Here is a 16,155-nt window from a genome sequence, read left to right as displayed (position 1 = left end):
CCTATTGGGATGTCTCCTGGAAACTAACCCTTACCCTATTGGGATGTCTCCTGGAAATTAACCCTTACCCTAGTGAGATGTCTCCTGGAAACTAACCCTTACCCTAGTGGGAGGTCTCCTGGAAATTAACCCTTACCCTAGTGAGATGTCTCCTGGAAACTAACCCTTACCCTAGTGGGATGTCTCCTGGAAACTAACCCTTACCCTAGTGGGATGTCTCCTGGAAACTAACCCTTACCCTAGTGGGATGTCTCCTGGAAACTAACCCTTACCCTAGTGGGATGTCTCCTGGAAACTAACCCTTACCCTAGTGGGATGTCTCCTGGAAACTAACCCTTACCCTAGTGGGATGTCTCCTGGAAACTAACCCTTACCCTAGTGGGATGTCTCCTGGAAACTAACCCTTACCCTAGTGAGATGTCTCCTGGAAACTAACCCTTACCCTAGTGGGATGTCTCCTGGAAACTAACCCTTACCCTAGTGGGATGTCTCCTGGAAACTAACCCTTACCCTAGTGGGATGTCTCCTGGAAACTAACCCTTACCCTAGTGAGATGTCTCCTGGAAACTAACCCTTACCCTAGTGGGATGTCTCCTGGAAACTAACCCTTACCCTAGTGGGATGTCTCCTGGAAACTAACCCTTACCCTAGTGGGATGTCTCCTGGAAACTAACCCTTACCCTAGTGGGAGGTCTCCTGGAAACTAACCCTTACCCTAGTGGGAGGTCTCCTGGAAACTAACCCTTACCCTAGTGGGAGGTCTCCTGGAAACTAACCCTTACCCTAGTGGGATGTCTCCTGGAAACTAACCCTTACCCTAGTGGGATGTCTCCTGGAAACTAACCCTTACCCTAGTGGGAGGTCTCCTGGAATGGAACCCTTACCCTAGTGGGATGTCTCCTGGAAACTAACCCTTACCCTAGTGGGAGGTCTCCTGGAATGGAACCCTTACCCTAGTGGGATGTCTCCTGGAAACTAACCCTTACCCTAGTGGGATGTCTCCTGGAAACTAACCCTTACCCTAGTGGGAGGTCTCCTGGAATGGAACCCTTACCCTAGTGGGATGTCTCCTGGAAACTAACCCTTACCCTAGTGGGAGGTCTCCTGGAATGGAACCCTTACCCTAGTGGGAGGTCTCCTGGAAATTAACCCTTACCCTAGTGGGATGTCTCCTGGAAACTAACCCTTACCCTAGTGGGATGTCTCCTGGAAACTAACCCTTACCCTAGTGGGAGGTCTCCTGGAATGGAACCCTTACCCTAGTGGGATGTCTCCTGGAAACTAACCCTTACCCTAGTGGGAGGTCTCCTGGAATGGAACCCTTACCCTAGTGGGATGTCTCCTGGAAACTAACCCTTACCCTAGTGGGAGGTCTCCTGGAATGGAACCCTTACCCTAGTGGGAGGTCTCCTGGAATGGAACCCTTACCCAACCTGTGTTTCCCTGAAATTAACTTAATCTAGGTAGGGAAAGTAACCCAACAAGACTCCTTCTGGAAGTTTATACTAACCCCAACATCCCATTTGCTAAGACTTATTGTCACTATAAATGGCAAAGAGTTACTTAAATATATTCTAATTTCCTAGTTTTTTTGTTGAGGAGATGTCACCATCAGCATAGGAAGGGGCTCCTTACTGTAAGGGCAGTCAGGTTATGGGGGTTTCCTACCAAGAGAGGGGGAATGAGTGATACATTGGGGGTGGGGGGGAAAGGGGATCTCACCATCAGCATAGGAAGGGGCTCCTTACTGTAAGGGCAGTCAGGTTATGGGGGTTTCCTACCCAGAGAGGGGGAATGAGTGATACATTGGGGGTGGGGGGGAAAGGGGATCTCACCATCAGCATAGGAAGGGGCTCCTTACTGTAAGGGCAGTCAGGTTATGGGGTTCCCTACCAAGAGAGGGGGAATGAGTGATACATTGGGGGTGGGGAGGAAAGGGGATCTCACCATCAGCATAGGAAGGGGTTCCTTACTGTAAGGGCAGTCAGGTTATGGGATTCCCTACCCAGAGAGGGGGAATGAGTGATACATTGGGGGTGGGGAGGAAAGGAGATCTCACCATCAGCATAGGAAGGGGTGCCTTACTGCCCAGAGGAATACCAAGAGACTGAGGCCTGGGTGGGTATGAATGACGGATTCCTGATGCTGAGAGTCTGGGTGGGGAGTTGAGTTGTGCCTTTGAGGGGGGGGGGCTGTTCCTGGGCTGAGGTGTCAGGCATTAGGACCATGCGGAGCACAGTGCTTCTCTATATTTAAGGAGGCCCTGTGGGTGCTGCTGGGTGCCATTAGCACAGCGCTGCTATATATTTCAGAGGCCCTGTGGGTGCTGCTGGGTGCCATTAGCACAGCGCTGCTATATATTTCAGAGGCCCTGTGGGTGCTGCTGGGTGCCATTAGCACAGCGCTGCTATATATTTCAGAGGCCCTGTGGGTGCTGCTGGGTGCCATTAGCACAGTGCTGCTCTATATTTCAGGGGGCCCTGTGGGTGCTGCTGGGTGCCATTAGCACAGTGCTGCTGTATATTTCAGGGGGCCCTGTGGGTGCTGCTGGGTGCCATTAGCTTAGGTGCTGCTCTATATTTCAGGGGGCCCTGTGGGTGCTGCTGGGTGCCATTAGCACAGTGCTGCTCTATATTTCAGGGGGCCCTGTGGGTGCTGCTGGGTGCCATTAGCACAGCGCTGCTATATATTTCAGGGGCCCTGTGGGTGCTGCTGGGTGCCATTAGCACAGTGCTGCTGTATATTTCAGGGGGCCCTGTGGGTGCTGCTGGGTGCCATTAGCACAGTGCTGCTGTATATTTCAGGGGGCCCTGTGGGTGCTCCTGGGTGCCATTAGCTTAGGTGCTGCTCTAATTTCAGGGGGCCCTGTGGGTGCTGCTGGGTGCCATTAGCACAGTGCTGCTCTATATTTCAGGGGGCCCTGTGGGTGCTGCTGGGTGCCATTAGCACAGTGCTGCTCTATATTTAAGGGGGCCCTGTGGGTGCTGCTGGGTGCCATTAGCACAGTGCTGCTCTATATTTCAGGGGGCCCCTGTGGGTGGCTGCTGGGGTGCCATTAGCACAGTGCTGCTGTATATTTCAGGGGGCCCTGTTGGGTGCTGCTGGGTGCCATTAGCACAGTGCTGCTCTATATTTCAGGGGGCCCTGCGGGTGCTGCTGGGTACCATTAGCACAGTGCTGCTGTATATTTCAGGGGGCCCTGCGGGTGCTGCTGGGTGCCATTAGTACAGGTGCTGCTCTATATTTCAGGGGGCCCTGTGGGTGCTGCTGGGTGCCATTAGCAGAGTGCTGCTCTATTATTTCAGGGGCCCTGTGGGTGCTGCTGGGTGCCATTAGCACAGTGCTGCTGTATATTTCAGGGGGCCCTGCGGGTGCTGCTGGGTGCCATTAGTACAGGTGCTGCTCTATATTTCAGGGGGCCCTGTGGGTGCTGCTGGGTGCCATTAGCACAGTGCTGCTCTATATTTCAGGGGGCCCTGTGGGTGCTGCTGGGTGCCATTAGCAGAGTGCTGCTCTATATTTCAGGGTGCCCTGTGGGTGCTGCTGGGTGCCATTAGCACAGTGCTGCTCTATATTTCAGGGGGCCCTGTGGGTGCTGCTGGGTGCCATTAGCACAGTGCTGCTATATATTTCAGGGGCCCTGTGGGTGCTGCTGGGTGCCATTAACTTAGGTGCTGCTCTATATTTCAGGGGGCCCTGCGGGTGCTGCTCGGTGCCATTAGTACAGGTGCTGCTCTATATTTCAGGGGCCCTGTGGGTGCTGCTGGGTGCCATTAGCACAGTGCTGCTGTATATTTCAGGGGGCCCTGTGGGGTGCTGCTGGGTGCCATTAGCACAGTGCTGCTGTATATTTCAGGGGGCCCTGTGGGTGCTGCTGGGTGCCATTAGCACAGTGCTGCTGTATATTTCAGGGGGCCCTGCGGGTGCTGCTGGGTGCCATTAGCACAGTGCTGCTCTATATTTCAGGGGGCCCTGCGGGTGCTGCTGGGTGCCATTAGCACAGTGCTGCTGTATATTTCAGGGGGCCCTGTGGGTGCTGCTGGGTGCCATTAGCACAGTGCTGCTCTATATTTCAGGGGGCCCTGCGGGTGCTGCTGGGTGCCATTAGCACAGTGCTGCTCTATATTTCAGGGGGCCCTGCGGGTGCTGCTGGGTGCCATTAGTACAGGTGCTGCTCTATATTTCAGGGGCCCTGCGGGTGCTGCTGGGTGCCATTAGCTTAGGTGCTACTCTATATTTCAGGGGCCCTGTGGGTGCTGCTGGGTGCCATTAGCTTAGGTGCTGCTCTATATTTCAGGGGCCCTGTGGGTGCTGCTGGGTTCCATTAGCTTAGGTGCTGCTCTATATTTCAGGGGGCCCTGCCGGTGCTGCTGGGTTCCATTAGCTTAGGTGCTGCTCTATATTTCAGGGGGCCCTGCGGGTGCTGCTGGGTGCCATTAGTACAGGTGCTGCTCTATATTTCAGGGGCCCTGCGGGTGCTGCTGGGTGCCATTAGCTTAGGTGCTGCTCTATATTTCAGGGGCCCTGTGGGTGCTGCTGGGTGCCATTAGCTTAGGTGCTGCTCTATATTTCAGGGGCCCTGTGGGTGCTGCTGGGTGCCATTAGCTTAGGTGCTGCTCTATATTTCAGGGGGCCCTGTGGGTGCTGCTGGGTGCCATTAGCACAGGTGCTGCTCTATATTTCAGGGGCCCTGTGGGTGCTGCTGGGTGCCATTAGCTTAGGTGCTGCTCTATATTTCAGGGGGCCCTGTGGGTGCTGCTGGGTGCCATTAGCACAGGTGCTGCTCTATATTTCAGGGGGCCCTGCGGGTGCTGCTGGGTGCCATTAGCACAGGTGCTGCTATATATTTACTCTCTGCGGTCTCATCATTGGGTTAAAACTGTTGAACTATTTGTGAAAGTTCTGCAGATCTGGGGCCCCGGAAGGTGTGGGGGGGGGGGCGGAAGGTGTGGGGGGGGGGGGGCCGGAAGGTTTGGGGGGGGCCCGGAGGCTGCAGACCTGAGTTACAGGAAATTGGGGCGAGTTGTTTATTTCCAGTGTAACCACAAGGGGAAAGCGTGGGGTTTGTGCAAGTAACTGACGCTCACTGCCCCCCCATGGGCCCCATGAGTCACAGGAAGCAGGTGTTGGGGGGGTTGGGGGGGGCTGTATCACACCCCCCCCACTGATACTGTATCTCCCTGTGTCTGTATCCTGTGCAGCCAAACACTGTAAGCTCTTGGGGGCAGGAAGTGTATTCACATCATGTGACTTTATTACATTTATACACAAACCCCCAGCACAGGCAGAGTCAGTCAGTTTGCCCCCCCCCCCCCCAGCTGTTGAACTACATTTCCCAGCATCACCTGAGAAGCCCCCAGTCCCCATTGGGTGCCGGGGTGAGGGGGCCGACAGCCATATCAGTGAATATTTGGTGCTTATTTTGCCCCATGTTTAACCCTATGTGGGGTACAAACTCTCACCCCGTTATTGCTGCTCCCACTAATTCCCTGTGTTACACCCTCTGGGACACCCGTCAGTGGACTTTCAGGGCACAACTCATAATTAACACTAATTAGCTGGATTTCATTGAGCAAATAGATTCTGCTTAGAGCAGTAGTTGAACTACATATCTCCCCACACCCCGTGCAGCCCGGGCCGGGTCTCTGGGGCGGCAGAACGATGCAGTTGCACCAATTACGCAGTAGTTGAACTATAGCTAGGCTCATCATTATCCCAACTAAGATATAATTACCCCTTATTGGGGCAGAACAGCCCTATTGGGTTTATTTCATGGTTAAATGATTCCCTTTTCTCTGTAATAATAAAACAGTACCTGTACTTGATCCCAACTAAGATATAATTACCCCTTATTGGGGCAGAACAGCCCTATTGGGTTTATTTAATGGTTAAATGATTCCCTTTTCTCTGTAATAATAAAACAGTACCTGTACTTGATCCCAACTAAGATATAATTACCCCTTATTGGGGGCAGAACAGCCCTATTGGGTTTATTTAATGGTTAAATGATTCCCTTTTCTCTGTAATAATAAAACAGTACCTGTACTTGATCCCAACTAAGATATAATTACCCCTTATTGGGGCAGAACAGCCCTATTGGGTTTATTTAATGGTTAAATGATTCCCTTTTCTCTGTAATAATAAAACAGTACCTGTACTTGATCCCAACTAAGATATAATTACCCCTTATTGGGGCAGAACAGCCCTATTGGGTTTATTTAATGGTTAAATGATTCCCTTTTCTCTGTAATAATAAAACAGTACCTGTACTTGATCCCAACTAAGATATAATTACCCCTTATTGGGGCAGAACAGCCCTATTGGGTTTATTTAATGGTTAAATGATTCCCTTTTCTCTGTAATAATAAAACAGTACCTGTACTTGATCCCAACTAAGATATAATTACCCCTTATTGGAGGCAGAACAGCCCTATTGGGTTTATTTAATGGTTAAATGATTCCCTTTTCTCTGTAATAATAAAACAGTACCTGTACTTGATCCCAACTAAGATATAATTACCCCTTATTGGAGGCAGAACAGCCCTATTGGGTTTATTTAATGGTTAAATGATTCCCTTTTCTCTGTAATAATAAAACAGTACCTGTACTTGATCCCAACTAAGATATAATTACCCCTTATTGGGGCAGAACAGCCCTATTGGGTTTATTTAATGGTTAAATGATTCCCTTTTCTCTGTAATAATAAAACAGTACCTGTACTTGATCCCAACTAAGATATAATTACACCTTATTGGGGGCAGAACAGCCCTATTGGGTTTATTTAATGGTTAAATGATTCCCTTTTCTCTGTAATAATAAAACAGTACCTGTACTTGATCCCAACTAAGATATAATTACCCCTTATTGGGGCAGAACAGCCCTATTGGGTTTATTTAATGGTTAAATGATTCCCTTTTCTCTGTAATAATAAAACAGTACCTGTACTTGATCCCAACTAAGATATAATTACCCCTTATTGGGGCAGAACAGCCCTATTGGGTTTATTTAATGGTTAAATGATTCCCTTTTCTCTGTAATAATAAAACAGTACCTGTACTTGATCCCAACTAAGATATAATTACCCCTTATTGGGGCAGAACAGCCCTATTGGGTTTATTTAATGGTTAAATGATTCCCTTTTCTCTGTAATAATAAAACAGTACCTGTACTTGATCCCAACTAAGATATAATTACCCCTTATTGGGGCAGAACAGCCCTATTGGGTTTATTTCATGGTTAAATGATTCCCTTTTCTCTGTAATAATAAAACAGTACCTGTACTTGATCCCAACTAAGATATAATTACCCCTTATTGGGGGCAGAACAGCCCTATTGGGTTTATTTAATGGTTAAATGATTCCCTTTTCTCTGTAATAATAAAACAGTACCTGTACTTGATCCCAACTAAGATATAATTACCCCTTATTGGGGGCAGAACAGCCCTATTGGGTTTATTTAATGGTTAAATGATTCCCTTTTCTCTGTAATAATAAAACAGTACCTGTACTTGATCCCAACTAAGATATAATTACCCCTTATTGGGGCAGAACAGCCCTATTGGGTTTATTTAATGGTTAAATGATTCCCTTTTCTCTGTAATAATAAAACAGTACCTGTACTTGATCCCAACTAAGATATAATTACCCCTTATTGGGGCAGAACAGCCCTATTGGGTTTATTTAATGGTTAAATGATTCCCTTTTCTCTGTAATAATAAAACAGTACCTGTACTTGATCCCAACTAAGATATAATTACCCCTTATTGGGGCAGAACAGCCCTATTGGGTTTATTTAATGGTTAAATGATTCCCTTTTCTCTGTAATAATAAAACAGTACCTGTACTTGATCCCAACTAAGATATAATTACCCCTTATTGGAGGCAGAACAGCCCTATTGGGTTTATTTAATGGTTAAATGATTCCCTTTTCTCTGTAATAATAAAACAGTACCTGTACTTGATCCCAACTAAGATATAATTACCCCTTATTGGAGGCAGAACAGCCCTATTGGGTTTATTTAATGGTTAAATGATTCCCTTTTCTCTGTAATAATCAAACAGTACCTGTACTTGATCCCAACTAAGATATAATTACCCCTTATTGGGGCAGAACAGCCCTATTGGGTTTATTTAATGGTTAAATGATTCCCTTTTCTCTGTAATAATAAAACAGTACCTGTACTTGATCCCAACTAAGATATAATTACCCCTTATTGGGGCAGAACATCAGTTTTGTGCCCCCAGAACCTTCCGGTCAGTCCCACATTCTGTTTCTGAGAACGTCCAAGGAAGAACCAATGAAAACAGGGGGAAGGAATATACGGAGTCAGATGAAAGCCTGCTTGTTATTGGTGCGTCGGTATGCTTGTTTCTCATTGGCTCAGTAGTTTCACAGAATTGATTCTGTGGAGATAAAACCTTCATTTTGTGGAATTCTGTGATACGGAATCTTCCTTTCTGTAACAAGGATCTATTTTGTCCATTAACTCCGGAACTGATTGGTGTTGCTAGGGAAACGCCCGCCATGGACTCTATAGATATTTATTCCGTGTATATTTCTGCTGTGGGGGGAGAGATTCATTTTGTGTATTGGGGGATATTATTGCAGAATGCGGAGCAAACTGCCCCCCATAGATTCCCACTGTGGCCCCCACAGTATCCCTCATCTACATACATTCCCCCCTCAGATTTGCTTTACAGCCCTGTCCGGGCCCCTTCTCTGCCCCCAGTGCTTGTGTGGGTACAGCAGCCATATTGGGGTACAGGGATATGGGCACCCCGACTGGTTTCTTATTCCCCATCTTAGTTACAGGTTTATTCCCAACTGCCCCCGACCCCCCGCCTGGGTGACTGCTGATTGGATAGGGAGAAGCCACAAAGGGTAAGCTCTGGGCAAAGGCAATTAGCTCCTCCCTGCTGCATCTGATTGGTTGGGCTTTAGTCACCGCTGGTGTTGCACCTTTATATCTACAGCAGCGCCACAAGGGGACATGGGGGCATATAGCAACCCCCAGACTGGCACCCCCCCGCCCTGCTATTAACCCTCTGATGCCCCCAACTCCCGGCAAGTGCCTATGACAGACAGACAATCTGACAGAGAGACATACAGAGAGAGAGAGACAGACAATGAGACAGAGGGAGACAGACAGACAGACAATGTGACAGATAGACAGGGAGACAGACAATGCGACAGCGAGAGAGACAGACAATGAGACAGAGAGAGAGACAGACAATGCGACAGAGAGAGAGACAGACAGAGAGACAGACACACAATGAGACAGACAGAGAGAAAGACACAGACAGAGGCAAACAGAGAGAGAGACAGACAATGAGACAGAGAGACAGACAGACAGACAGATAGAGAGACAGAGAGACAGACAGAGAGACAGATAGACAGACAGAGAGACAGACAGACAGACAATGTGACAGATAGACAGGGAGACAGACAATGCGACAGCGAGAGAGACAGACAATGAGACAGAGAGAGAGACAGACAATGCGACAGAGAGAGAGACAGACAGAGAGACAGACACACAATGAGACAGACAGAGAGAAAGACACAGACAGAGGCAAACAGAGAGAGAGACAGACAATGAGACAGAGAGACAGACAGACAGACAGATAGAGAGACAGAGAGACAGACAGAGAGACAGATAGACAGACAGAGAGACAGACAGACAGACAATGAGACAGCGAGACAGACAGACAGATTGAGAGACAGAGAGACAGACAGAGAGAGAGACAGACAGATTGAGAGACAGACAGAGAGAGAGACAGACAGATTGAGAGACAGAGAGACAGACAGAGAGAGAGACAGACAGACAGATTGAGAGACAGAGAGACAGACAGAGAGAGAGACAGACAGATTGAGAGACAGAGAGACAGACAGAGAGAGAGACAGACAATGAGACAGCAAGACAGACAGACAGATTGAGAGACAGAGAGACAGACAGACAGAGAGACAGAGAGACAAACAGACAGAGAGAGAGACAGACAAGTTTCCATGGGCCACTAGAAGCCCCCCTAGTTGTTGCCCCGTGTGGGCGCCCAGATGCCACTATTTTACCCCAAAGGAACAAACACAGACAGGGTGGGACCCACAAACAGCGGATGCAGCTGCACCCCAACGTCTCGCTGTGCACCTGTCTGCCCAAACCGCAGCCAATAGCAGCCCGGCCTGCACCGTGTGACAGGAAACTCACTGCTTCACCCCCACAGTCATACAGACAGGATATATTGCTCATATCAAGGGCTGGTTTATGGCGTCTCTCCCCTTCTGTCAGTGCACCCCATTCCCCCCAAAACTTCAGGCCCACAGTATTTCATCAGAACCCCCCATTCTCTATATTTTTTGTCTAATGGCACAGCGGGGGGGCCCCTGTCAGTCAGTGGGGGGGCTGTGTGCGACACAGTCAGTGGGGGGGCCCCTGTCAGTTAGTGAGTGGGGGGGCCTGTCAGTGACACAGTCAGTGGGGGGGGCACAGTCAGTGGGGGGGCCTGTGAGTGACACAGTCAGTGGGGGGGCACAGTCAGTGGGGGGGGCACAGTCAGTGGGGGGGGGCACAGTCAGTGGGGGGGGCACAGTCAGTGGGGGGGTAGGTTAGTAGAAAGAGCCCCGGTTGGGGCGAGTCACTGTGCCATCACTGGCCGCACACAGATACACCCCCTGATCCTGGCGCTTTGGGACTTGGATCTCCAGGAAACTGATCTTGTCCCTCGCGGTTCTGTTCACGTGGAACCCGGTTCTGTACCCCTCTTCATACGTGGGTTGGTCGCCCCGGAGCTGCGTGGATACCAGTTGCACCCCCTGCCCCTCTCGCTGTCGGTACCAGAACATCCATTCATAGTCTGTCGTCTCCTGCTCACATCTCATCAGGGCAGCAGAACCGGTTCCGATAATAATGGATCTCGGCTCTTGGGTGATCACAGCCTTCTGGGGGAAACCTGGGGGGCAACAATAATCAGCTGAGCTTCTGCCTCCCCCACTGGGACCCCCAAGTAACTGTTACCCCTACAGTGAGCCCACCTGGGGAAACCCAATATAATATACACGGAGGGTGGGTCAGTACCAGTACCTGTCTGTATTGGCTCCTCACTCTGTAACAAGGAATGGGACACAGGGACCTGATAGGATCCAGCACCCTTTAGCATAAACCCATATGGATCAGAACCGCTGAGCCCCTCCCTGGTAGATCCAGTACAGAGGGTGTAGGACATGGGGGGTTGGATCAGAACCTCCCCCAGTACTTACAGGTGGGAATGAGAAGGCAGAAGACCCAGCTCTGTATTAGGGACATGGTGGTTCTGACTCCCACCCCCTGCGCCCCGACACCCAGCTCCCAGGCAGGAAGTCACATGGGCAGCTCATTAACCCCTTCCTGCCAACACACACAGTACATGATACATATATAGTCATTGCATGGAAACCTTCAGTACCAGAACCTATTGGGCTGAACACCAACATCACACTGGGACCCCACAATACTATGGAAGTTTGGGCTGAGGGGGGGCAGAATCGTGGCCCTTAGAGGGCAATAAGCATTAGTAGCCCAGAACTCGCCTTCTGTATTAGAGGCAGAGAATCCTGTTCTGCAGAGCTTACAGTCTAAACATGGTGCAGGAATGGGACTCAGGGCTCGGGCCCAGTTCATAGTAATAGCCCAACGTACCATACAGTAGCCCGGCCAGAGGAGTCTAGCTGGAGTCTGGGGGATTTGGGGGTAACACATTGAGCAGTAAGGGTTAAAGGGCATCTTGTTTCTCATTCAGAAGGGGCAGTTCTGCCGTTGGCACCTTCTCATCCCAGTTCTTATAGGCAACAAGTCATTTCTGGGTCCAGCAGTACCAAGTCCCGGCCCAGCGGAGCAGAACCCCTGGCTATATCCTTAGAGCATTACGGGCTGCAGCGGGGGGGGCAATCGGTTTGGGGCAGAGAAGTCCATGTTGGTTGGAGATACAGATCCTGTGGATCTTCTGGTGTTAAGGGACTTCAACCTCTCAGATTTTTATTAACTCTCTAGGGATTCTGGGAGTTGTAGTTCCAAAACCAGTGCAAGTGCGGAAGGTTGACTGCCCATGATCTTTAGTTTCCATTGTGTTTCTGTGACCCCCACATCTTTATTGGGGTGTAAGGAGGAAAGGGCAATGTAGAGTCCCTCTGTATTAGGATAGGATAATGTAGGGCCCCTCTGTATTAGGATAGGATAATGTAGGGCCCCTCTGTATTAGGATAGGATAATGTAGGGCCCCTCTGTATTAGGATAGGATAATGTAGGGCCCCTCTGTATTAGGATAGGATAATGTAGGGCCACTCTGTATTAGGATAGGATAATGTAGGGCCCCTCTGTATTAGGATAGGATAATGTAGGGCCCCTCTGTATAAGGATAGGATAATGTAGGGCCCCTCTGTATAAGGATAGGATAATGTAGGGCCACTCTGTATTAGGATAGGATAATGTAGGGCCCCTCTGTATTAGGATAGGATAATGTAGGGCCACTCTGTATTAGGATAGGATAATGTAGGGCCACTCTGTATTAGGATAGGATAATGTAGGGCCACTCTGTATTAGGATAGGATAATGTAGGGCCCTCTGTATTAGGATAGGATAATGTAGGGCCACTCTGTATTAGGATAGGATAATGTAGGGCCCCTCTGTATTAGGATAGGATAATGTAGGGCCACTCTGTATTAGGATAGGATAATGTAGGGCCCCTCTGTATAAGGATAGGATAATGTAGGGCCACTCTGTATTAGGATAGGATAATGTAGGGCCCCTCTGTATTAGGATAGGATAATGTAGGGCCACTCTGTATTAGGATAGGATAATGTAGGGCCCCTCTGTATTAGGATAGGATAATGTAGGGCTCCTCTGTATTAGGAGAGGATAATGTAGGGCCCCTCTGTATTAGGATAGGATAATGTAGGGCCCCTCTGTATTAGGAGAGGATAATGTAGGGCCCCTCTGTATTAGGATAGGATAATGTAGGGCTCCTCTGTATTAGGAGAGGATAATGTAGGGCCCCTCTGTATTAGGATAGGATAATGTAGGGCCCCTCTGTATTAGGATAGGATAATGTAGGGCCACTCTGTATTAGGATAGGATAATGTAGAGTCCCTCTGTATTAGGATAAGATAATGTAGGGCCCCTTTGTATTAGGATAAGATAATGTAGGGCCCCTCTGTATTAGGATAGGATAATGTAGGGTCCCTCTGTATTAGGATAGGATAATGTAGAGTCCCTCTGTATTAGGATAAGATAATGTAGGGCCCCTTTGTATTAGGATAGGATAATGTAGAGTCCCTCTGTATTAGTATAGGATAATGTAGGGCCCCTCTGTATTAGGATAGGATAATGTAGGGCTCCTCTGTATTAGGATAGGATAATGTAGGGCCCCTCTTTATTAGGATAGGATAATGAAGGGCCCCTCTGTATTAGGATAGGATAATGTAGGGCCACTCTGTATTAGGATAGGATAATGTAGAGTCCCTCTGTATTAGGATAAAATAATGTAGGGCCCCTTTGTATTAGGATAAGATAATGTAGGGCCCCTCTGTATTAGGATAGGATAATGTAGGGTCCCTCTGTATTAGGATAGGATAATGTAGAGTCCCTCTGTATTAGGATAAGATAATGTAGGGCCCCTTTGTATTAGGATAGGATAATGTAGAGTCCCTCTGTATTAGTATAGGATAATGTAGGGCCCCTCTGTATTAGGATAGAATAATGTAGGGCCCCTCTGTATTAGGATAGGACAATGTAGGGCCCCTCTGTATTAGGACGGGATAATGTAGAGTCCCTCTGTATTAGGATAGGATAATGTAGAGTCCCTCTGTATTAGGATAGGATAATGTAGGGCCCCTCTGTATTAGGATAGGATAATGTAGGGCCCCTCTGTATTAGTATAGGATAATGTAGAGTCCCTCTGTATTAGGATAGGATAATGTAGGGCCCCTCTGTATTAGGATAGGATAATGTAGAGTCCCTCTGTATTAGGATAGGATAATGTAGGGCCCCTCTGTATTAGGATAGGATAATGTAGAGTCCCTCTGTATTAGGATAGGATAATGTAGGGCCCCTCTGTATTAGGATAGGATAATATAGGGTCCCTCTGTATTAGGATAGGATAATGTAGAGTCCCTCTGTATTAGGATAGGATAATATAGGGCCCCTCTGTATTAGGATAGGATAATGTAGAGTCCCTCTGTATTAGGATAGGATAATGTAGGGCCCCTCTGTATTAGGATAGGATAATATAGGGCCCCTCTGTATTAGGATAGGATAATGTAGAGTCCCTCTGTATTAGGATAGGATAATGTAGGGCCCCTCTGTATTAGGATAGGATAATGTAGGGCCCCTCTGTATTAGGATAGGATAATATAGGGTCCCTCTGTATTAGGATAGGATAATGTAGAGTCCCTCTGTATTAGGATAGGATAATATAGGGCCCCTCTGTATTAGGATAGGATAATGTAGAGTCCCTCTGTATTAGGATAGGATAATGTAGGGCCCCTCTGTATTAGGATAGGATAATGTAGGGCCCCTCTGTATTAGGATAGGATAATGTAGGGCCCCTCTGTATTAGGATAGGATAATGTAGAGTCCCTCTGTATTAGGATAGGATAATGTAGAGTCCCTCTGTATTAGTATAGGATAATGTACAGTCCCTCTGTATTAGGATAGGATAATGTAGAGTCCCTCTGTATTAGGATAGGATAATGTAGGGCCCCTCTGTATTAGGAGAGGATAATGTAGGGCCCCTCTGTATTAGGATAGGATAATGTAGGGCCCCTCTGTGTTAGGAGAGGATAATGTAGGGCCCCTCTGTATTAGGATAGGATAATGTAGGGCTCCTCTGTATTAGGAGAGGATAATGTAGGGCCCCTCTGTATTAGGAGAGGATAATGTAGGGCCCCTCTGTATTAGGATAGGATAATGTAGGGCCCCTCTGTATTAGGATAGGATAATGTAGGGCCCCTCTGTATTAGGATAGGATAATGTAGGGCCCCTCTGTATTAGGAGAGGATAATGTAGGGCCCCTCTGTATTAGGAGAGGATAATGTAGGGCCCCTCTGTATTAGGATAGGATAATGTAGGGCTCCTCTGTATTAGGATAGGATAATGTAGGGCCCCTCTTTATTAGGATAGGATAATGAAGGGCCCCTCTGTATTAGGATAGGATAATGTAGGGCCACTCTGTATTAGGATAGGATAATGTAGAGTCCCTCTGTATTAGGATAAGATAATGTAGGGCCCCTTTGTATTAGGATAGGATAATGTAGGGCCACTCTGTATTAGGATAGGATAATGTAGGGCTCCTCTGTATTAGGATAGGATAATGTAGGGCCCCTCTGTATTAGGATAGGATAATATAGGGTCCCTCTGTATTAGGATAGGATAATGTAGAGTCCCTCTGTATTAGGATAGGATAATGTAGGGCCCCTCTGTATTAGGATATGATAATGTAGAGTCCCTCTGTATTAGGATAGGATAATGTAGGGCCCCTCTGTATTAGGATAGGATAATATAGGGTCCCTCTGTATTAGGATAGGATAATGTAGAGTCCCTCTGTATTAGGATAGGATAATATAGGGTCCCTCTGTATTAGGATAGGATAATGTAGAGTCCCTCTGTATTAGGATAGGATAATATAGGGCCCCTCTGTATTAGGATAGGATAATGTAGGGCCCCTCTGTATTAGGATAGGATAATGTAGGGCCCCTCTGTATTAGGATAGGATAATGTAGAGTCCCTCTGTATTAGGATAGGATAATATAGGGCCCCTCTGTATTAGGATAGGATAATGTAGGGCCCCTCTGTATTAGGATAGGATAATGTAGGGCCCCTCTGTATTAGGATAGGATAATGTAGAGTCCCTCTGTATTAGGATAGGATAATGTAGGGCCGCTCTGTATTAGGAGAGGATAATGTAGGGCCCCTCTGTATTAGGATAGGATAATGTAGGGCCCCTCTGTATTAGGACAGAATAATGTAGGGCCCCTCTGTATTAGGACAGGATAATGTAGGGCTCCTCTGTATTAGGATAGGATAATGTAGGGCCCCTCTGTATTAGGATAGGATAATGTAGGGCCCCTCTGTATTAGGATAGGATAATGTAGGGCTCCTCTGTATTAGGACAGGATAATGTAGGGCTCCTC

At 48.0% G+C, this 16,155-nt stretch overlaps 1 gene segment (V, D, J or C); it reads right to left on the bottom strand.

Annotated features, from left to right (window-relative positions):
* Positions 1-10,599: 10,599 nt before the first annotated feature.
* On the bottom strand, positions 10,600-11,216 carry LOC116412120. The segment is given in 2 exon segments: positions 10,600-10,943; positions 11,075-11,216. Coding segments are annotated over 2 exon segments (486 nt in total).
* Between the last annotated feature and the right edge of the window lie 4,939 nt (positions 11,217-16,155).

This window comes from Xenopus tropicalis, chromosome 7 (assembly GCF_000004195.4).
Source record: "Xenopus tropicalis strain Nigerian chromosome 7, UCB_Xtro_10.0, whole genome shotgun sequence".
Classification (NCBI taxonomy): domain Eukaryota; kingdom Metazoa; phylum Chordata; class Amphibia; order Anura; family Pipidae; genus Xenopus; species Xenopus tropicalis.
This window is presented reverse-complemented; position numbering and strand designations above follow the sequence as displayed.